Source organism: Agrilus planipennis, unplaced genomic scaffold (assembly GCF_000699045.2).
Source record: "Agrilus planipennis isolate EAB-ADULT unplaced genomic scaffold, Apla_2.0 scaffold3, whole genome shotgun sequence".
NCBI lineage: Eukaryota > Metazoa > Arthropoda > Insecta > Coleoptera > Buprestidae > Agrilus > Agrilus planipennis.
The window spans coordinates 319,183-342,532 of NW_020442460.1; the positions used below are offsets into that span (position 1 = coordinate 319,183).

The window sequence follows — 23,350 nt, forward strand, 5'->3', positions numbered from 1 at the left end:
TTTTTTATGTTACATGTACTGTTATGCTTAATTTTGAATTACCCTCCTGTATTTAGTTTCTTTAAGTTGGTTGCACCCCTCTTGCGGCTGCCGGCGAAACTAGTGCAAGTTTTCAGATAGAAACAAGAAAGATACTTAAAAGGTGTGTGAAAAGTGCTTAAAACAAATTGTAGTTTTGTTTTATAAAGAACTATTTGAAGGTATAACTTCTTTGGTTAAGTTCTTTTGTAAATGCAAATCTTTCCGTTGTTTCTTAACAAATATAAAACTTATAATTGTACAAGGCATGTGATACTTGGAGTAGTAAGCGCGAATTAAAGTTACTGCTCATAAACAAATACATTTTCTAGTTTTCATGTTTGCTGCGTTTAAATATAATGTTTGTTTAATAAGCAAGCAGTATAGATAATTTCTAGAACTGAACATTACAAAATCAGGGCCTTAGCAATACATACTTAAAACCCCATAAGTTTTGTAACTTCAATTACATATAAATTCATGCTACTGCTAGTAAAAAAGGGTAATTGTACATTCCCGCATATAAGCATAAATATTTTAAAATTCACGTCAGATAATGTGGTTTGAAAGTACTTTGGTTGCTTTTTCATTCCATTTTTGTCATTTTACGAAATATAAAAGATCTAAGACAGCCTTTGAAAATTATTGAGCTGTAGTTGAATTTTTTCACTGTAGAGGACTTTTCGTTTGTTTAATATCTTTAAATGTGGTTGTGTGTAATAAGTGTTGTAAAAATGTTAATTGTAAATATAAATCTTAAGTTTTATTTAAAGGTAATAATACGTATCTTTTGAAATTTAAACAGTAACAATTAAGTACAATGACATACAATAATCAGATATATTTTGCAACAATTATTTTCATTTGTTTCAGAAGGTGACAACGCTGCTACATTTGGGTAAACGGAATTTTCAATGAAAGTCTTCGAAATGTAAGTGAAAAATAAATATTTATTATCATATTGTTCACAATGGCCTTTTAATAAGATGTTAGGTACTACCACTTTATAAAACGCTAGAACTTATTCTTTTATAAAAAAATAGGCTAATAAATAAATAAATAAATAACTTAATCTATCTAATAGTCTTGAAAAAATCACTACATAAGGTATTATACTACACACGAATATCGATTTATTAATTGTCTACCTTAATAACATTGTAAAGAAAGTTTGCATAAGCCTACGGATGAGGAGGTGGTTTCAGCATAGATTTTGTAGCTGTTGCCAGTTTTTGGGAAACTACCTCAGCAATATGGGAACTCTTTTTCCATATGTATTTGTGGGTCTTATCGTTATCTTCTTTACTTTCAATTCGAACCTAAAAATAAGCAGTAATGTTGTTTTTAACCGTTTACATACTTAATAGTAACTCGAAAGTAATATTTGCGAAGGTCGCAGGTATATATACCTTATATGAAATTAAAGGTTTAGGAATATTATATATAAAGAAAGTTATGAGTGCCGTCAGCACAGGGCAAAGTCGTATTACGTAAATGAAAGTTAGTATCAGCATTTTCTTATGCTGAATCCTTTAAATTTTATTCATTGATTACTATTACATCTATTAAAAACCCATAATGGCCGACATCGTAACAATGCGACAACAATTGAAAAAGAATGATGGCCGACAACAGCAACAATTAGAAAAGAATGATAGCCGACACTACGTCATAATATTGTTCACAAAAGTGAATTTCAACCACCCGAAGCAATGGTGCTAACAGTTTCGAGCTCGCAGTGACTGATAGGGATGAAAACTAGTTCTTATAAAAAAAATTGCGTAACAATCGGTCACATGGCTCACATGTGCGTTCTAAAACGTGCGCCATATTGCGAAAAAGTTTGAAGCGACCGTAACATAAAGAAACTTGCTCAAAGATTATGTTGAGTACTTTTTCTAATTTGTAATTTGGTCATTCGTTTATTTGAAAGTAATACTTAATTTACCTGCTTTGGTTGTAATACTTTTATAGAATGCAATGTTGCTGCTCCACCATTTACAATTTTCAAGGTCAGTTTTCCATGCATATCGGCCGTAGTGGCGGTTGCACTCTTTAATTCTCTTCTTTCGCCTTTGCCAAACTAAAAATTAATAAACAAAGATATCATATGCTCCATATCTTCCCCTGATTTGTGTATATAAAAGAAGATCGAGGGCACTAAGGGTATAATGTTTTATTTCTCGTGTAGAACCAACACCAACGTTTCGCCCCCTAGTTCTGTGGTTAAGAAGTTGTTTTCAAATAATTTGGTATTAGCAAAAAGCTAATGGTAATGAATAAAAACATTGAAACAGTGAAAAAACGTTGGTGTTGGTTCTACGCGAATAATGATGAAGAAATATTGCCCCTAGAGGGCGTCAAATGAATTTTTAAACTATGCAACCCAACATACACCAACTGTTCCATGATACGTGAGTTACTAAAGTTTTAATTGTTTTAAACTCTAGCAGTTCCTTATTTTAACGTTATATTTACCTAAATGTTTAGGTGAAATATTTACCTCTTTTTCAACTCTCAAAGTCAAAGGTCCCAAAAGAAAATTCGCTTTGACAGTTGTATGATCTGCCATCATATTGACCGCAACATCACCATCTCTTCTTATGGAACTTAATCCGAACAAAGTGGCTCTTGTTTTTTGTTGTTTCTTGTTAGTAGAATTGTTCTTCCCTTTGTTTTCTTTTTTCCTCTTGTTGCTATTTTTACGCGTACTCTTTCTGCTACTTTTCGCTTTTGTTTCCATTTTTTCTGTTGTTGGTTTATAAGATGAAATGGTTCCAGCTTTTGAGACTAGTACATAAGGTGGTTCTCTTGATTCACTTTCTATGGATCTGCTGATTTCGTAATTTCCCATTTTATGAAGCTCGCTAGGTGGGACCCTCGGTGCCGATTTGTCCGCTTGGGTGTTGGTCTTCTTATTCGTTTTACGACGTTTCGTGGTCGATTTTGTCTTGGTGGATGATGATTTTGATTGAAGTTTGACCCTGACTGGATCGTACGATTTCATAAGAATTCGGTTTATTCTTCCAACGATGTTGTCCACAAAACGATTATATTTCGTTATATAAGCCGATGGTAGTTGGGTTTGACCATTTTCTAAGGCCCCTAGATTTTTGAAAAGTTGTGCTTTGTAAACACTGTTTTTAAAAGTGAAATTAGACGTTCCGAACCGCTTCCTACTGTACCTATTTTTTTTTTTCATTTTTTTTAATTAAAAAAATTAAAACAAACCTTTTTTAGAATCGGTCTTCTCCTATTTTCCCAATCTAAACTTAAGTAGAGTAAGTCGACTAGGCATTCTGTTTTACTACATTTTATAATTGGGCCTTCAATTATTATTAACATTAACATTATTCTAGAAACGTTTAGCTATTTTGCAAATTTAAATTTTATGTTAGATTAAGTACCAATTGATGCAGGGCTCAAACAATTTCAATTTGCCTATTTTCATTGCCTCTATTTCATAGGAAAAATATCAATTATAATTTCCCTTGAGTCACCCACTCTATGGTCCTGATTCTGCAAGAATGTCTAAAAGTATTTGTTGTAATTTTAAGAATATGAACTTTTATTAGGTTCCAAGAAAATTACTAAATGCGTCAGGAAAGCACTAGGTAAATTTTTCATGATCTAGAAAGTATATGTTTACGCAAATAGATATTATGAACTGTAATGGGACATTTTTCAATCATATTTTCGACAAATTCTTGTACGTAGTATAAATCCCGTTAAAAATAATAATAATTCATACGAATTAGTTCTTTAAAATCCTTTTTAATTTTTTTTGTATACTATTCATCCAAGTACGTAAAATGTGTGCTAAAATTATTATTATAACAGGACTTTATCTAACAGGACTTAATCACTAGATAGACACACACACACATGGGATGTTTAACATATATATATAATAGTATGTAGTGAGTAAAAATGGGTTCTAATACGGGTACTTGCTTACGTATGCGTATATCTATGTACGGACATACGCATGTATGTGAGAACTGCCGGACACCAATATGGTTCGCTAGAACCCTGACCCAGTAATTAATTACTGGCCAGTGACCTTAACCACTTCAACTTTTGGTGGTACCGTTACTAGATATCTACATAAGTACTAAAAACCAAATGACCGTAATTAATTTTCTCTATTTAAAAGTTTACTTTCAACAATTGTAAAAAATTGATTGTACTGCAATCATTCACAAATTTCTAAATTATCTCTGACAATTACTGATGACACTTTGTGTGATATAAGGGAATAGTCGGAATTAGTTCATGAAAATCCGGAAAATGTAAAAAAATCAACGTTTTCTGTTGATTTTCATTTTTAACCGTATCATGTCTTTTTACATTAATTTGTAAAACAATTTTCAGCTTAAATAGTCAGTCAAGAATTTGTAAAATTTAAATATGATATTCAAGTTTCATTTTTTGGTACAATAGTTTATGGATATAATAATAAATAGAAAAATTTTGGACCGCAAATTTAAAAAAATAAATCATTCTTAATGTAAAAAAGAATGCGGTGTGTAAAAATTAATCAAAAAATTCATTTTTAAAAAATTTTTAAGACTCGTAAATTACTTTTCAATCAAACTAATAATTAGGGGTAGTTCTTAATATATCTATCAGAAACAAACAATCTACAAAGAAAATTAATAAGGTGAAATGGACCAATGCTGGGTAACACATTTTGATAATTTTTTGGTTAATAATAATGATAATTTTTAATAGTTAAACACCGATAGAGATCGAAGAAAATTAAAGAAAATTGTTATTGTTAGCACAGTCTGATTAGTTGAAGGAGTTTCAGTTATCACTGCGTAAGAAAAGTTTCTTTTGCACATAAAAAAATAGTAAATAATTAATTGTGCGAAACATATTTGAAAAATTTGATTTGATGAAGCTCTTAAAAATTATTAGTGAAAAAAAAATGACTGCTAAATAATAAAAATTGGAAAAAAAAATTTTTTTTAACTTTTTTAAAAGCGAGATTTTTTTACGGTTTTAAAAATAATCAAACATCGTTTTCGGTTGGATTTTTCGTATTAAGGGTCTACATATGTATTTTATTTTGTCAATTCAAATGTAGGTATGTCTCGTATGAAATTATTTACTATTTCTTGCTCAAAACTATTCTTTTCCACACTGTAACTCCCGAAACTACTTAAAGGGTTAAATTTCTTTTAAATATTTTTTAAAAGGAAAAATGATAAGAACCTACTTAGTTTCCTTGAAGGCAGTAGTCTAACGTAATTTTCATTTTATTCAATTTACATAATAATATCTAATAATTCGACTGTATACTATAATCTATCTGATCTATCCGTTATGAATTTGTGTTAATTGGTTTGAATGAATTACCCTGCAATCTGCGTCAGTACCGATTAAATGTGTGTCACCTAGTGACCTTGATGCTTCACTAAACATAACTTAAACTTTCTTGCATTGTCACGGACACATGTTGGGTCGACAAGTGTGTCGACGGAAAATTAACCCGGAACATGCTCTTCCATTTCAATAAAGATCCATTCGAGTGTCCATGTACTCACTGTAGACTGTATAGTCTTTACAGAATCAATTAATTATTGTAATGTAAGGACAATAAATAATGTTTCTTGTTTTGAACAAAAAATTAATTCTCTTATTAGTGTCTTTCGTATTTGTGTTTGGCTTTGTTTTCTTACAATGTCAATCCCGAAAAAAGCCCCAAAAATTTTTAAACGAAACGTAGGAATTTTGATACCTATAAATAAGGGGCTACATACACCGTTAATAAAGAAAATAAATAAATACTGATGCACTTAAAAGCGTTTTTTCTCAGAACTAAATTTTTGAAATCAGCCGCCATTTCTTCCTATCATGAGCCAATCTTCGCATTTCCCTATAAACAGAACAAGCTACACCTCTAACTATTTGCGAACAAAGATCTGATCTGAGTCTTCCTCTGCCCCTCTAAGCTACTGTTTCTGCGCCTAATATGCCTCTAACTAGCCCTTTATATCTCAGAAGGTGCCCACCATTTTAAATCTTTACTTTTCCTTATTGACTCCTATAGCGCCCTTTGTTTTACTACTACGATCTATAACACATTTCGTTTCGTTCCAGTACAGAGCCGTACTTCAAACACTTTTAGGAATCTTTTTCAAAAAATATCGTACTTTCAGCAGGAAAATGATAATATAAAGTATTTTTTCTAAATGGCTAACGAACAACATTCCCTCCCGGGTAAGAAATCGCCCTTACTCCTTCATAGAAAAGGATTCTAACATCCTCCACGAGGTTTCTTACCTGGATGGTTATGTTACTCTTTAAAATCAGGAAAAACTGTATTTTCGGGGCAAAGATACGGTAAAAAATCGAATACGGGTATTGGCAAGAAAGTACACGACACCTCCTCTCGGATGTTTGACACCCTGACCTTCGGCTCGGGTAATAATTCACACCTGGGGGGAATACCCTACTTTATGACTTTGGAGCGTAATATATTATTTTACTTATTGGATTATAGACTCGATATGATTTGATTTTGAACATAAAATTGTGGAGCACGTTTTTATAGTTAAAAATATGAATATGTTTCTGTTTTACCAAATTGTTTGTATACCACAGTTTCGTTTTATTTATAATCTACAAAATCACCAACAAAAAGCACAATCTATGTACGTAATATCGAATTATTAATTCAATTTATACTGTTTAGTACACAAGTTGTGTCTAATTTCAATTTTAACTTAACAATACTCCTATCTCAAGGCCTAAGGTATATCTGTGTAACTTAATATTAGCCCCTAAAAGAATTTCTACAGAATGCCATTTGCGATTGCTAAAACTGTACTTTAGAAACCGTTTTGTGTTGTGGGAACTAGGAGACCAACGACATTGCGGTTTGCGTTGCTAATTGTTAACTTTTACACTCAATATCCATCTTTGTAACGACGTTTTTCTCTTGTGTGTACAGGGCACTCTTCCGTATAATAGATTCCCGCAAAAACAAAACAAAACAAATGTTAACATTGTTTTGATGCATGTTTTTGTAGATGAATATGGTTCGGTAGTTTCTCACTTTTGATTTCATTCTCGGTAGTTATAGTAAGCGGTTCGGTTCATTTACGTTTAGAGCAGTTTTATATTAGAAGTGGAACCTCAAATTTTAAAAAAATTTAATGTTGCTGAAGTTTTGCAAAATATCGGAAACTGAAAGTTAAAAGTTATACTTCATGTGACGCGTTGAAAGTAGTCTTAGCGTGCAACGGAAGTTGCGTGCGCAGCTGTCAACAACAACTGTCAAATGTAATTGAAAACATTGTTTCAATGATAGATAAGCACACGCTTATTACCGAAAAGTAATTTAAAAAAAAAATTGTTTGAAGTATCACTTCCTAATTACTCTTTTTCATGTTATTATATAATACTTAGATTAATAATAACTAAATTAATTAGTTAATAATAAAAGCGCTGTTAGTCGTTATTAAGTCCGTTAGTCATTTATTTTCTCAAATGTCATGCTATTATTATTATTAGTCTTGTTAAGTGTTTGAGTCATTACGTTACCTTCAGCGTTAGTAGAATAGGAAATGAAGCATTTTGTTTATTTACCTTTTTAAACAAAAACGTTATATTTTTAGTCGGTTTCTTTATATCTGCAAGCAAATTAATTATTATTTAATACGTTAATTAGTCGTGAACCGTTGGAAAAAGCCTCGCACAAATCCTAGTTAGGTATATGGGGGAAAAAGAACCAAAACAACAACAATTATTACGGTACGGCATGTACCTCCTTGTTACATATGTGTTATGTATGTGCGTATAGTTTTGTTAGATGCCAACATGCAATTTCGATTTGGGTTACGGTTAATTAGTCCATGCAAATTAGTAATTTAATTAATAGGTATACAAGTATGCACAAATCTAGATAGATGTCACACGCGTATTTACACAAAACAAATAAACAAACAAATAAATGGATAAAAGAAAACACATGATGTAAAAAGTAGATTTCTATTTTCGCCAATTGTTTTTTTTACAAGTCACATTTTTTTACATTATTTCACATTCAATTTTTTTGATAGAAAAAATAATTTCGAATTGCCACTACAAATGTGACATTTACCTAGACTAATATGCGTAATAGTAGCGAAATAAATAAATAAATTAAATAAGGCTAATAAATAAATAAATAAATAACTTAATCTATCTAATAGTCTTGAAAAAATCACTACATAAGGTATTATACTACACACGAATATCGATTTATTAATTGTCTACCTTAATAACATTGTAAAGAAAGTTTGCATAAGCCTACGGATGAGGAGGTGGTTTCAGCATAGATTTTGTAGCTGTTGCCAGTTTTTGGGAAACTACCTCAGCAATATGGGAACTCTTTTTCCATATGTATTTGTGGGTCTTATCGTTATCTTCTTTACTTTCAATTCGAACCTAAAAATAAGCAGTAATGTTGTTTTTAACCGTTTACATACTTAATAGTNTTATTTTCATTTTGGATTATCGTAAATTGCATCCACTTAGAAGTAGCTGGAATTTTATGTAAATTTTCGTCATTGTTTCAGAAATTTATACTAAAAAGACAATATTACCTTCTCTTCCATTTATTTTTCTCATTATCATTAAATAAAAACAAGAATAATTTTCAATTTTAACGATTTCGTAAATCTCGTAATGAAACAGGAACGAATGTGATTAAAAAGTCTAACTGTATTAGCAATATTAACAAAATCGTTGTAATTTTCATAAAGGAGAACATTGAAAATATTTATTCTTTTCAACACATATACAGAGTGTTGAGCGTATATTTTTACATCTCCTTTTAATTAAATAAAATCAATAATCTGAAATGGTGGGGATAATTGTCCTTTTAGTAAAATATTTTCTTTAAAGTGACCAGTAGGAGATTATATAAAAAGTTTAACAATTACTTAAAATATTTAAAACAAAAACAAAATCTATCGCGTGTACGTCCACATTTTTTTAACATGGCTACCGCCCATCGAAACGTACATACAGTTGCTCAGGTTCGTTAATATACAGTAAATTAGTTTGAGCTTCTTTTAAGTAGGATACAATTTTCGCGTTTATCGGACTTTGTTGTTAGTTTTGGCGACTTTGGCCGCGTGTTTTAAATTTTTCCTTCGCTTGTGCGATTTCTTACTATGCGATCTAGACTCACGTGATCGTTTGACTTCAAGAACATCCTCGAGATCGTCGTCGTCGTCATCGTCGTCGTCATCGATGACGTCATCGTCATCGTCGTCGTCGTCATCGTCGGCGGCCAAGTCTAGTCCGTCATCGTCGTCGTCGTCGTCGTCGTCATCGTCGTCTTCGTTAGCCTCATCGTCAGCAGGCACCGGGTTCACCACCACGGGTTCGTCCACCGTATTCTGTGACGATTCGTTAAGGTCGTTCGGGTCTTTTTCGCCTACGGTCTCGTCACCCGTTTGCTCTTGTTCTACAACCGTACCCTCTGAGGACGTCTCGGACTCGGCGGCTGACGCTTCTTCGGCAGCTTCTTCGACAGACGGTTCCGCGACGGTCTCTTGAGACACTTCCTGGGCAGCTTCTACTGGTTGAGATGCTGCAGGAGAACTTGCAGGTTCATCTTCGTCATCGTCGTCATCGTCTCCTGCAATGCAAAACAAAAATAAATCGGAAATCGTCGATCTCCAAATGAAAATTAAAAACAAATTTATTTACTAAAAGTAATGTGTACTCTTTGACATAACCACCTGAGACAATTTATCATATCTTTCAAGTATCTTCGTCATAAAATGTTGTTACCAATCAACGAGTCTTGACGCTGCCTTGGAGCCCCTGGTTAATTTGGAAGTGATAGGTCAGGATTCTTCACTTCTGGCATTGTTTTGATCCATGATCCATTGAAGTTGTTGAGAGATGCGTTGGGTTGCACCATTCCTGTGAGGACGAGTGTTATCATGAACCAGAATAACTCCAAAAGCTATCAGACCTAGTACTGGGTAACTTCCAGCTTTCCCTGCTTTTCCCGCCTCCAAAGCAACGAGGGGCTTCCAGATTACGTCAAGGTTCGTTCAAATTAGTTGTCGACGACAATCTCATGAAGACGGTTTTAGAAGGCTTGTCCACAGGTAGCACAAATATCTCAATCGTCAATGTGATTATGTCAGAAAGTACATAGTAACAATTATTGACAACAATTTTGAGTCCCTTTTTTTTTAAATAACTTACCCCCTAAAATATCGTCAAAGAAGCTTTCGAAATAATCATCTTCGTCGTCGTCGTCTGCAGCTGTGTCGTCGTCGTCGTCATCATCGTCATCGACCCCCAGGTCTAAATCGTCATCGTCATCGTCATCATCTTCTTCATTGCCTGACTGCCTTCCAATTGCTTTAGCTTTCTTGTCTCCATTTTCAACTTTTTCCATAGACTTTGTTTCTGCAACCGCTTTGCTTTCTTCTGCGGGCGCTGCTGCACTTTTGGCAAGTTCACTTTCTTTCTGAAAGACACCGGTAGTGTCTTCTTCAAGTTTACCTTTTGCAAGGACTCCTTTACCTTGAGGTTCGACTTGTTGCTTCGATTCTTCTTTCGAAGATTTTGCATCCACGGGATTTTCATCCGATCGTGAAATTGGATTCGCTAATCCGTAAACGATCGACAGGCAGATTACTGCCCAGAATATAGGATTCTTCATCTTCCTGAAAAGATGAAAAATTATATTTTCTGTCAGGAATTACACGTCGGACAGCGCGTGACGATTGGGTTAAGACGCGAAATCGTTACAAGCAAACAAATTAACTCACATTCGCATTTATTATTTAAGATTACACCGTGTTATTATTATTCCCATTTTAATCCATCTTATTGTTAATAATATATAATGTACATAAAAACTTCCGTGTTTATTATAAAAGGAAGGGAATAAAACTTCTATTCATTTGTTCTCAAGAAAGGTAGATATCTAATTCGTAATTTAGGAAAATTATTTATTTAATTTTGAAGTCGCAAAACTGTGACCACTAGCAAATAGCATTTAGCACATTGAAAATGTGAAAATGTTAAAATTATTTATTTAATTTTGAAGTCGTAAAACTGTGACCACTAGCAAATAAGATTTAGCACATTGAAAATTGTTCAGGCAGTTTTTTTTTTCTGTAAAACTTGTTTTTTGGTACTTGTTTTTTTAACAGCTTATAATGATACAAAGAAACTGCTTCCAATTAAGCGAAACCGTTAAGTCTATAATCAGCTACGATATCCCTGCAAAACATATAATAACTAAGTAATTTACAATCTACCAGGTATATGCTTTAAAAAGAATTCATAAAATAAATATGAACTGCAGTGGTGACGTTTATGCAGATTAAACTTTTCATTATAATAAATTATATGATAAATGGACATTGCCGCTTTTGAATCCGATTATTAATTTTTTTTTGTACAATATTACCTTCTCTTCCATTTATTTTTCTCATTATCATTAAATAAAAACAAGAATAATTTTCAATTTTAACGATTTCGTAAATCTCGTAATGAAACAGGAACGAATGTGATTAAAAAGTCTAACTGTATTAGCAATATTAACAAAATCGTTGTAATTTTCATAAAGGAGAACATTGAAAATATTTATTCTTTTCAACACATATACAGAGTGTTGAGCGTATATTTTTACATCTCCTTTTAATTAAATAAAATCAATAATCTGAAATGGTGGGGATAATTGTCCTTTTAGTAAAATATTTTCTTTAAAGTGACCAGTAGGAGATTATATAAAAAGTTTAACAATTACTTAAAATATTTAAAACAAAAACAAAATCTATCGCGTGTACGTCCACATTTTTTTAACATGGCTACCGCCCATCGAAACGTACATACAGTTGCTCAGGTTCGTTAATATACAGTAAATTAGTTTGAGCTTCTTTTAAGTAGGATACAATTTTCGCGTTTATCGGACTTTGTTGTTAGTTTTGGCGACTTTGGCCGCGTGTTTTAAATTTTTCCTTCGCTTGTGCGATTTCTTACTATGCGATCTAGACTCACGTGATCGTTTGACTTCAAGAACATCCTCGAGATCGTCGTCGTCGTCATCGTCGTCGTCATCGATGACGTCATCGTCATCGTCGTCGTCGTCATCGTCGGCGGCCAAGTCTAGTCCGTCATCGTCGTCGTCGTCGTCGTCGTCATCGTCGTCTTCGTTAGCCTCATCGTCAGCAGGCACCGGGTTCACCACCACGGGTTCGTCCACCGTATTCTGNCCGAACATTGGTCCAGTATTGATATAACAAACTGATACTTATTGACTGTCCTGTGCTGGACCAAACATAGCAAAATGTTAATGTACCAAACATTGGCACTTGAAGATTGATCGAACATTGGTCCAGTATTGACAATGACAAATCGATACTTGGCAGTACCGAACATCGATACTTGAAGATTGGCCAAACATTGGTCCAGTATTTATCATACATAGCAAAATGATAATGTACCGTACATTGGCACTTGAAGATTAGCCGAACATTGGTCCAATATAGACAATGACAAACCGATACTTGGCAGTACCGAACATTGGTACTTGAAGACTGGCCAAAAATTGGTCCAGTATTGATCATACATTGCAAAATGTCAATGTACCGAACATTGGCACTTGAAGATTGGCCGAACATTCGTCCAGTATTGACACTGACAAATCGATACTTGGCAGTACCGAACATCGATACTTGAAGATTGGCCAAACATTGGTCCAGTATTTATCATACATAGCAAAATGATAATGTACCGTACATTGGCACTTGAAGATTGGCCGAACATTGGTCCAGTATGACAATGACAAACCGATAGTTGGCAGTACCGAACATTGACACTTGAAGATTGGCCAAACATTGGTCCAGTATTTATCATACATAGCAAAATGTTAATGTATCTTGAAGATTGGTCAAACATTGGTCCAGTATTGATCATACATTGCAAAATGTCAATGTACCGAACATTGGCACTTGAAGATTGGCCGAACATTGGTCCAGTATTGACAATGATAAACCCAAATAGGCTGTCCAATACTGTACCAAACATAGCAAAACGTTAATTTATCGAACATTGGCACTTGAAGATTAACTGAACATTGGTCCAGTATTGATGAACTTATACTTGGCTGTCCAGTACTGAACCAAATATGGAGAAACGCAATGAACCAAACCTTGAAGATTGATAAAACATACCGAACATTGATTCAATATTTGCAAGCGAACGCTTGGTTTCCCAATTACCGATAACTGCGGTATTTCCTAAATGGGTAATACCTGTTTAATGTATTCTACATACATATTTAAATCTTTTTGCATGAATATAATTTTTAAGTGGTTCATGCTGGTACCTGCTATTAGATATTTCATACATTAAAAATATGGCACGTCTTTTCACTCACGATTCACACAAATACATAGATACATGTCTGTATGTGTACATAGAATGTATGACGGACGTTTTACAGTAATCGTTTATGTAAAAAGGACAGTAAAATGTGGGCTTGCATATTTGACACAAATAAAAAACTCGAAACATTTATAGAAACATCGATGTTGGAAGATAACTGTTTCTGTGTTGTAGCATCCATTTCCGATTAAGTATAACGAATAATAAATTCCTAGAGTCAATTGATTCTACTTATAAAAAATCGTTTAACAGATTCACATTCCCACCGCATACCTACATAATGATTGGTTTTACATAAAATTAATTATTAAATTAAAGAAAAGTGAATTTTGTTCTTCTTTTGTCATATTTGAGCACCCAAATCTAAGGTGCATGTTTTAAAATCCATTAAATTTCTAACAATTAACGTGCGGATTTTTTGTAATAGCAATGAACTTCTTATAAACTTTTACTTTGTAATTAAAAAAAGGTCCTACAAGCTGCGGTTAGGAGTAAAAGTAAATAAGTTCAAATTTCAAGCTCCGAATGTATCAAATGAATAAATTAATTAGGGCAAAACATTGAACCACTTTCTTCAAGCACTTTTAGGTATAAAAATGTAGGTCCTGTTAGCAGTTTTTAAAAAACCAATAGAATTTAACAAAACGTACAAAATTAATTTTGCTAGGTCGTCTAGGAATTATTAATAAATAGCAATGCAATATTCATATGTCTTGCCATCATTAGCATACACTTTCAAATTTTGAATTTACATTCAATACAAATAATTACATTTTAATTTAACCCTCGGTATCTCTTGTGCGTTAGTCGCAAAAAAAAAACTCGCAAATTTGACCATAATAATAAAAAACATTAATAATAGTTTTTATGGACTTTTTATTCGACGCACAAAACGCCAAATCGAGCCAGAAATTTTCAAATATCACTCACGATATGTCTATTTGACACCTGTTGCTTTCGCTGCATATAACAAGTTAACGGGATCACTCGATTTTTAAGCAAATAAAGGCGCGTTTCTACATGTAGATAAGTTTGTGCAGTACAAACACGTTTCGACCATCGCCATCGTCTCGCCACCGTCCGTGTCGCCTCCGCGCTATGTATGGCATGGTTATAAGATAGGCGGAAGAGGATGGTACTCACCTTGTAGGTCACAGAGCGAAGAAATGCACTATCACTAAAATAACACCACTCTGACGAACAACACGAAGAATAAGAAGAAGTAGAGGGAATAAATATAAGAGGAGCTATGACCCTGTGTGACCGCTCCGAAGGCGCTTAACCACTAACAACTCGGTGCCTTCCTTCGCGAGCTCTTATTATACCACCAGTGACGTCACTTCGTGGGCTTCGAGGATGTCGAACAATTGAAGAATTCCACGAGGAATAGACGACGAAGACGGCCACATTCGACCAAGACGGGGACGAGGTTGGACTCGATTTTACCACTTGCACTAGAATCGGCTTTTCGTTACTTCCGGTTTTCGGTCGCATATTTTCCTACTTTTTTTTGGTCTCCAAATAGACACCAAGCTATGAGTTTCAACGATTCCTTAATCATAGGACTACCCCTCAGAATTTCGTCAACAGACTTTTCAAAATGTACAAAAAGTTTCATTGTTATCTACATGTGCTGAAGAGTAATATGGGATTATGGGTAAAACTTCTATTTCATTCAAATAGCCCTACCTGTGATAAATTTGGTCTTAATATCCCACTATACTGGTCATTTTATGAATATTTACGGTCCACTCTACAAATTCAAAAATACTCCAAATAGCAGATTTTCACCAAGCTAAGGCTTCTTCAGACATTAGTACTTAGTACATTTTGCGTTTCTGCTTGATTATGGATTTCAAGCTCGTCAGTATGCTTACGTCAAAGGTCAACTTGCACTGTTTCTGACATGCAAATTTTCTAAATCAAAAATTACAAAATTTATGATGCATAGGCTAAATTATTTAGCAGTATTTTGGATAAACTTACAACTAAATTTTAAAATAAATGTATTTCGGGCGATAAAGCGTTACTGCAACACGATGACTTGCTTTACTATGTGTAATCTTGCTTCAGATTCATAGACATTTTGAGTTTTAGAAAATACTACAAATGGCGCACTAAACGCCATCTGTAGCAGGTATTTTAGGATTACGTATGCTCGAATTATTTTATTTTGAGTTTTCCTAATTTAGCAATATTTATTAGAAAAACCAACAGCTTCATAAACAATATGAATTGTTTAAGTTGTTATTATTTTAACAATTCTTCTTGCTCTTGATCTTATTGTTGGTTTTCATTTTGTTATTACCTTAAACTTTTAAGTAGCATACCATCTTCAACAGCTTAGTCAAATTGAGCACTTTTAACTTTGATAACTTGATTTACTTAACTGAAAATATCTTCCATACAGTTAATAGCAAACAACCCGAAAGAAGGAGCATGATCATCGTCTTTCTACAGCCAAGTTTTTGCTACAGTACGTGTGGCCTGCAAAATTTGCGAACTTTTAAAAAACACCAGTATGTGTATCGAATGCATTGATGAATTTTTTTGCTTTGCAAAATATTCCGCGTGTGTAAATTTGTATAAGAAAAGGTAACGGATTCGACTCAGCTCAGAAGTTGTTATATTTTGAGATTTTATAGAAATTATTAAATTATAGTTTATACTTTAAACCATGACAAAACGTTCAATAAATCGTGTTGATTTACTGCTTGATTTTTATAGGTTGTTATTGTAATAATTACTTTAAAACAGACGCCTTTTAATGTTTCAATATTTATTGTAAAATATTTCCGACGTAATGCTGAAAATTGTAATATATTTCTATTCTAATCGTAAAACAGATTATCTATAATATGTTCTCTAATTCCAATAACGATCTTCCCATTACCGTGTCCGTATGAATTCCTAAATTGCTAGTTTATATCATTTCTCTTCACTATTTATAATTATTCTACCTAAATATATGTAAATTCTGAAATCACTTCAAAAATTAATTCATCCTTTGGTCTTTAAAGTTATTTGATTTAAAATTCTAGTTTAAAACGCTTTTCACTTACTTAATGTATACTTCCTGTTTCAGGAGCAACAAGTCATGTGTTCGTTTCGAGAGACCACATGTTAATACATTGCAACATGAGAAAATGTAAGTTTATTTATTTTTTATTTATGCGAATTAAAAATTACGATTTTCGTCTTTTTTCACTTTAATATTGTTCTAATATTTAATAACAACAAATCATTACAAACTGTTATTAAGAAATTTTTTGTGTTATTACGTTAAAAGATGTTTACATTGTTTTACGTAGAACAATATTTTTACAGAATGTTTTGTAGAGTTAATTATGAAAACAAACGAACATCCCTTTCTTTGTGAAACTGTCGAAGAAAAATTTCGTTGGCTTAGGTATCTAGAGCATAAAAAATGCCATACGAATAAAAGCAGTGTCACGAAATAACAATTTATTTAAATATGCATATAGAATTGTTCTTATGACGGTCATGTTAGTTTTGCGCGTATATTTACATAGATATAATCTTATGCATGGAATTCTTGCTTTAATAGAATACGGCCATAACCATAAGAAGGTAGACGTAATTAAATAACATAATAACAATGCAAGACAGGAAGCCATTTAGTCTACTAACCTTAAAAAATAGTTCTTTATATTATATACAAATTGTCCGCTCAATTTAAAAATATTTGCGAAAAAAAAAACAAATTGNATATTTTTTAAAGGATTTAGAGTCATTTTTCGTTTATATTGGAGCCCATAATAAATCATGCCCAAATATTTTTCAAGATATTATACTCAAAAATTTAAAAAATATATATTTAATTCAAATTCCTCGCAATTATCCATTTAAAATGACACCCCACATGACCCATGGATAATTTTCAAGGACCCCGTCCCCTTCCATATTCTTTAAGTAAGGTAATTCATGGAAAATATTATTTATCGACCTGCAAACTTTCTGCATTGAACAGTGATTTTGTAAGGTTTCCTTCTTAGGGGCCTTCATAAACCTAATTTATGCTTAACTGTCTTTCGTTTGCTTTGATTTATACAGTTAAAGCAAAATTTTTCCCGAACATAGAAATTAAACGTTTCTTTAACAACATTTTTTCTTTTCATATCAACTTTGATAAGTGTGTGAAATATGAAAATACTATCTGCTACTCTGAAAACTGAATTCTCACAATATTCTGACTTGCACTACCCCCTCCTTCCCTTTAAGGCTTTAAATTGCATTTATGGTTCTTATTACTTTATAGCTTATTTTAAAAGATGGGGCTGATGTCCCCCACCCCCTTTGGTGATTGCATATATTGTAAAAAAAAGATAGATATCCCTATGTTCGGTTCTCAATTTGCTTGTACTGTACCTATAGGAGGATTATTCCTAAATTTTGTTAATTAAAATTTTTTAAACTGTGCCTATTATAAATACTTCTACTCCGTTCGTATTAACGTAAAATAATACATAGTACTAACAAGTAAAAAGTTAACTGGACATTCAATGTGATAAACAAAAAACATTTTATTACAATCTAGACTTTATAATAGTTTAAAATGTTAGCGCTTAAAAACATAATTAAGTATGACATGATGTCTTTCACAGTTAACCAACTTTTTAAACAAAAACATGTACTTATTTTACGGATTAAGTACAAAATTAAACACAGATTTAGCTGTTGTCGTTAAAAACTTAAACAATTTCACGTATACACTTGACAAAGACATTGTGCTATTTTCATAATTTAATTTTACAATTTTCTTTTTTGTGCACGCCATCCGCAATTTTCCTTTTTGTGAACCCCAGAAGTTCTAGTTACGTTTTCATATTTGCTGTATGCATAAAAGCAAGTAGAATTTAATCAGGCACGGGGTACATCTGTCACACATAAAAGAAGAAAAGATAATAAAGAGAAAATGGACTGAAGGTACTTGCGACCTTGGTCTTTCATTTCTTTCAAGATCTAGGTCGAAGAAATGACAGTAGGTCGCATACTTTTCGATTTCTAAACGCCACAACGTCATCGAGATCTTTCTTTAAACGTCTAATTTGTAAATCTTTACTGATCCTGAGGATACAATATACTAATACTAATAAGTACTTTATGCAAACTTTCGATTTTTTGTTGATATCAAGAACGATTTCTAAAAATAACTCTGGCGATATTTTGATTTAATTAAACTAAGTGTCTTAAATATATGGTCAACAAGTTAATGAACTTGAACTTGTTTTCTAGGAAAAATCTCATCAAAAATTCGATAATCTTTTATACAATTAGGTAACTAGGTATAATATTCCTTAAAAGAAAAATTACCAAATTACAATAAATTGTATAAAATATTTATCAATATTTATCAAGAAAAGTTAATGTATAAACAAATAATTACACCCAAAGTGTTAAGATATTAATGTTACTGATACTGATAATACGAAAAAGCCAGCTCTATATGTTTATACTATTATACGCTTTTTATCTACAAACATAATAAAAAAATAGTTTTTTTCTCTTTTGTGGTATGGCATCCAATGTGAAAATTATATTCGATGACTAGATGTATGTAAGTATATAGTATAGGTATATATATTATAAAATTGTTTCTCTTTCGTTTTCTATTCGAATAGTTATGGAAAATTGATCAAATAACAAAAAAAAATTATTTTCATTTTGGATTATCGTAAATTGCATCCACTTAGAAGTAGCTGGAATTTTATGTAAATTTTCGTCATTGTTTCAGAAATTTATACTAAAAAGACAATATTACCTTCTCTTCCATTTATTTTTCTCATTATCATTAAATAAAAACAAGAATAATTTTCAATTTTAACGATTTCGTAAATCTCGTAATGAAACAGGAACGAATGTGATTAAAAAGTCTAACTGTATTAGCAATATTAACAAAATCGTTGTAATTTTCATAAAGGAGAACATTGAAAATATTTATTCTTTTCAACACATATACAGAGTGTTGAGCGTATATTTTTACATCTCCTTTTAATTAAATAAAATCAATAATCTGAAATGGTGGGGATAATTGTCCTTTTAGTAAAATATTTTCTTTAAAGTGACCAGTAGGAGATTATATAAAAAGTTTAACAATTACTTAAAATATTTAAAACAAAAACAAAATCTATCGCGTGTACGTCCACATNACCTTGTACGACATTTTTATTATTGTTAGTGTCGGTAGTAGGGCAGTTTTGTTGTTAAGATTTGTCAAGTAATAATCTTTTAAATGTTTAAAAAATGTCGTTCCCTTTTGCAAACAACAAAATGTTTCCAGCAAATCACAAAACTGTTTTTGTCTTAGATCATACCCCATACTTTGGCATATCATGCGAAAGTCCGATTGAGTTTGAATTTTTAAAAACAAGAGGACCCGGCTTTATCCCTTTAAATCCAATTTCTAAATCCCTTTGGACATGCAGTGTTGAATCAGCAATTGAATATTGTAGAATTGTTTGGGATCTATTCCCACAAGGAAAATTAGTAAGTGAAAATTATTTAAAAAACAAAGTGTATTTATTAATGATCACATTTATAGGTTAGGTTTATAGCAAGTGATACAGTTGCTCATATTTTGAACACATGGAGCCCTACACAGCAAAATTTAAATCATGTACGTACTCTAGCTCTCACAATAGTGTAATTTGAAGGTAATTAAATTGATTAAATTATAGATTATGAATGGAATGTCTTTAATCGGAGTCCCTCCTCCACCTCCTTCTCGGTCTGTCCAACCTGGACTAGACTTTACTGTATTACATGGACTGAGAGCAGCAATAGAAGCATTAAGTGAATGCACAGATCTACAACATGAAAAAAGGAAAGCAATTGCTGCTGGAGATGATCAAGTTACATTAGTAAACAGGTGCCGAGTTGTCTGTATAACTTCTGCAAGGGACAACGACAGTATGAAAAGATTAGAAGAAATTTTTCAAAATGTACTCCAACAACAAAATAAAGTGGCTGCATCCTCAGATAGGTGATTATTACTATTAGGAATATTTAAACCTAAGCTTTGTTTTTTATTGGCTAGGGCCTGTACTGTTATCTGCTTACTTACTTAATTTGAGAGAATATTTTATTTCATTCTGATAAATAATTAATGTGGGGTTCAACATATTGATAAAGTGTACTGTTTTATTTCAGATTTCTGACCATTGATCATTGTCATTTAGTAATTATTAACACATTTCCTGTAAATATAGAATCCCATGTGAGCAATCATGCTGTAAGACATGTAGGTAGTCTTTTCTGAAAAGAAAAAATGGAATTTTCATTTCTTTTATATCTTTTCAGCTTTCTCCAATACTTAAAACAGAAGTTCATTCAGTCAAGGCCCCTTTTATTTCTAATAAGTTATCATCTCTGATTTTGGACCATTATGATCTGGCCAGTACAACAGTAACTGGCATTCCAATGAAAGAGGAACAGAATGCTAGTTCTTCAGCTAATTATGATGTTGAAATTTATCATTCGAAAGACGCTCACACTGCAATTTTAAGAGGGAATTCCCCAGACTCTTTAGCCATTCGAACAGTGAAGGAAGGGCTCGAATACGAAACGGTAAAAAATAATAGTATAATAAAAAATATGATTGATATTTATTAAAATACCTTTCATGTCTTAGGTGACACTTAAGTGGTGTACCCCTCGAGGTTCTGCTACTTCTGAATTACAAAATTGCACCAGTATGCACAGGATAACGCCAGTGGATGTAAATTCGAGACCTTCTTTGTGTTTAATAAATTTTCTTTTAAATGGCAGATCTGTTATGTTGGAAATGCCTCGAAAAGCAGGAGGAAAAATTAGCAGTCATCTGCTGGCCTCTCATGGAGGGGAGATTTTCATTCATACTTTGTGCACAGCTAGGTATAGACATTTTTTTTTTTTTTACTTAAATTAGTAGTTGCAATAATACAAAAGAAACATATTTTAAAAATGTGGTAGTAGTCAATCTTATTACTACAAACGTAAAGTAATAGATCTGGAAACATTTAAATTAATAAAAAGAAAAGTCTTAAAAGCTGCAACAATTTGACAAACATAACTTAATAAATTAAAAAAATAATAATAAAGCTTCGCAACATTTAGCAACTTGTTATAAGTTTTTTAAATTTTTTGTATTTAGATCTGTCCTAGAAGATCCACCGTCTATATCTGAAGGTGTTGGAGGACGAGTAACGGATTACCGAATCACCGATTTCGGCTTATTAATACAGCAGAACCGATTATTTCCATTAAGACCAAGTTATAATACTGAAAAAGTCAATTCGATATCAAAAATGAAAGCAAGACTTAGCAGGCACACCAAATATTGGCCGCTCACCATCAGCTCTACTTTAATATTTAATCTAAAAAATGTAAGATCCATTAAAAAAAGTTATATTTTTCTTCATGATTAACTAATAATTTTCCTTTTGTAGTGTATTGATCCATTACCTTCAATTATAACGAAAGAACGAATAACTGAAGAAGAGGTTGTTCAGTGCAAACAAGTGATTTATAATTTGATTTCATTGGAAGCCAAGCACGAATCTCTTCACTTACCGAATACAGGCCAAAGATCTAAGGGACAAAAGAGGGAGGAACAGTATAAAATAATGTGGAATGAGCTCGAGACACTTTTAAAAAATAACTGTCACACAGAAAACCACCGAGCAGTTTATAATTGTCTCATTGAATGTCATAAATTCAATTCAGAAGATGGTACCATTGATGTAGATCAAGCTCTGAGTTTCGTTGATCCTTTAGGTAAATTTTATTTTTTTTATTATTTTACATACATACTTTTTAAATCCTTGACGTTTTTGGTTGTGCAACTCTCATATGCAAACTAGGGGACGGTGGGGGTACTCGAATTTGGTGAGGGTGCTTGATGGACGTGTTAGGTCGCGCGCTATGTAGTCAGTGTTTCTGTACCTCTACCCTCCACTTTTTAATAAAATTATTGTACTCCCCCAATTTTCGTAGCAATCTAATTGATATTTTTTCGAAAATAATATTTTGGCAACAGCTAGGCGCCCCTTTGCAATAATCGTGTCTCACAGGTTGTAAATCACTGCTGTAGAGTGAAGCGACATAGCAATACACACAACCAGTGGGGATTTCTGGGCTAATATTATACTATATACAGTAAATCACAGGATACAAAACAATATAGTTTATTACATTGTTGTTTGACATTTGTGTGGTATTTGTTGGATTGGCGCCATTCAAAAACTCAAGTAATTCGTCTAGGTGGTTGAGTTTGCTCAAGCCAGCCCTGGGTTTATTCATATTTGTTCATTTGCTTCAGGAAAATCTGACTCAGATGTTCAACGTGCTTCAGTTATTCGTGCAACAACAGATTCGCCCATGTCTCCACCCCCTCTAGCGAGTATAGCACCCCCTCTATCGAGAAATATTCTCAGTAATCGGTCTGGCAGCATTTATTCTTCGACTCCTCGCACCTTGTACGACATTTTCACGAGCCAGGACAAAAGTAAACAGAGGCCAGACTTCGCAGGTAGGTCTGATGAAAATAAAATTGCAAAATTATACCCTAATCTTAAAATCGAAAATGAATGGGGGCCTCGAGGCGAAGGAATGGAAGTGGAGTAAATGTGACTTAAATTATTTATAGGAGGGAATTGTTTAGTACAACATTTTATTATTACGGAAATATTAATATAAAATTAATTTGTAAATGGGAAATGTATATACGTTGACTTTTTGTAATTAATAAATTAATTTTTATGCTCAACATCTTAATACTTAAAAGTTTAAAAGCATATCGAGTGTATTGCCTTTTATGTATACACTTTTTTAAACATTTTGTACTGAATTGCTAATTAATACAATCAGATGATGATAACTTATAATTATTTTTTTGTGGTAATCTTCAGGTTGT

At 32.5% G+C, this 23,350-nt stretch overlaps 2 protein-coding genes across 3 annotated transcripts; one reads left to right on the forward strand and one right to left on the reverse strand.

The window, feature by feature from the left end:
• Positions 1 to 161: 161 nt before the first annotated feature.
• Positions 162 to 23,203, forward strand: LOC108737818 (protein asunder). 2 transcript variants are annotated; one of them, XM_018470927.2, is made up of 12 exons: positions 162 to 200; positions 892 to 949; positions 16,523 to 16,585; positions 19,766 to 19,944; positions 20,000 to 20,074; positions 20,136 to 20,440; positions 20,608 to 20,698; positions 20,758 to 21,024; positions 21,089 to 21,330; positions 21,590 to 21,821; positions 21,885 to 22,212; positions 22,757 to 23,203. In XM_018470927.2, exons 3-12 carry the CDS (start codon positions 16,558 to 16,560, stop codon positions 23,059 to 23,061), a joined length of 2,052 nt encoding a protein of 683 aa, XP_018326429.1. In that variant the 5' UTR covers positions 162 to 200; positions 892 to 949; positions 16,523 to 16,557; the 3' UTR covers positions 23,062 to 23,203. The 2 variants fall into 2 exon arrangements, with proteins under 2 accessions (XP_018326429.1, XP_018326428.1); XM_018470926.2 differs by lacking the exons at positions 162 to 200; positions 892 to 949; positions 16,523 to 16,585 and having other exon boundaries at positions 19,645 to 19,944.
• Positions 996 to 12,271, reverse strand: LOC108737819 (protein bfr2-like). The gene is made up of 7 exons (XM_025980667.1): positions 11,956 to 12,271; positions 11,262 to 11,268; positions 10,240 to 10,706; positions 9,206 to 9,658; positions 2,522 to 3,123; positions 1,967 to 2,101; positions 996 to 1,337 (listed from the first exon to the last, which is right to left on the reverse strand). Exons 1-7 carry the CDS (start codon positions 12,269 to 12,271, stop codon positions 1,200 to 1,202), a joined length of 2,118 nt encoding a protein of 705 aa, XP_025836452.1. The 3' UTR covers positions 996 to 1,199.
• Positions 23,204 to 23,350: the final 147 nt, after the last annotated feature.

What these genes read in the sequence shown, in the direction of transcription:
- LOC108737818 (XM_018470926.2), top strand. Translation starts at nt 19,702, where the DNA reads ATGTCGTTCCCTTTTGCAAACAACAAAATGTTTCCAGCAAATCACAAA. An exon ending in CACAGCAAAATTTAAATCAT is followed by an intron (nt 20,075 to 20,135) that starts GTACGTACTCTA and finishes ATTAAATTATAG; the next exon opens with ATTATGAATGGAATGTCTTT. An exon ending in AAGGGCTCGAATACGAAACG is followed by an intron (nt 21,025 to 21,088) that starts GTAAAAAATAAT and finishes TTCATGTCTTAG; the next exon opens with GTGACACTTAAGTGGTGTAC.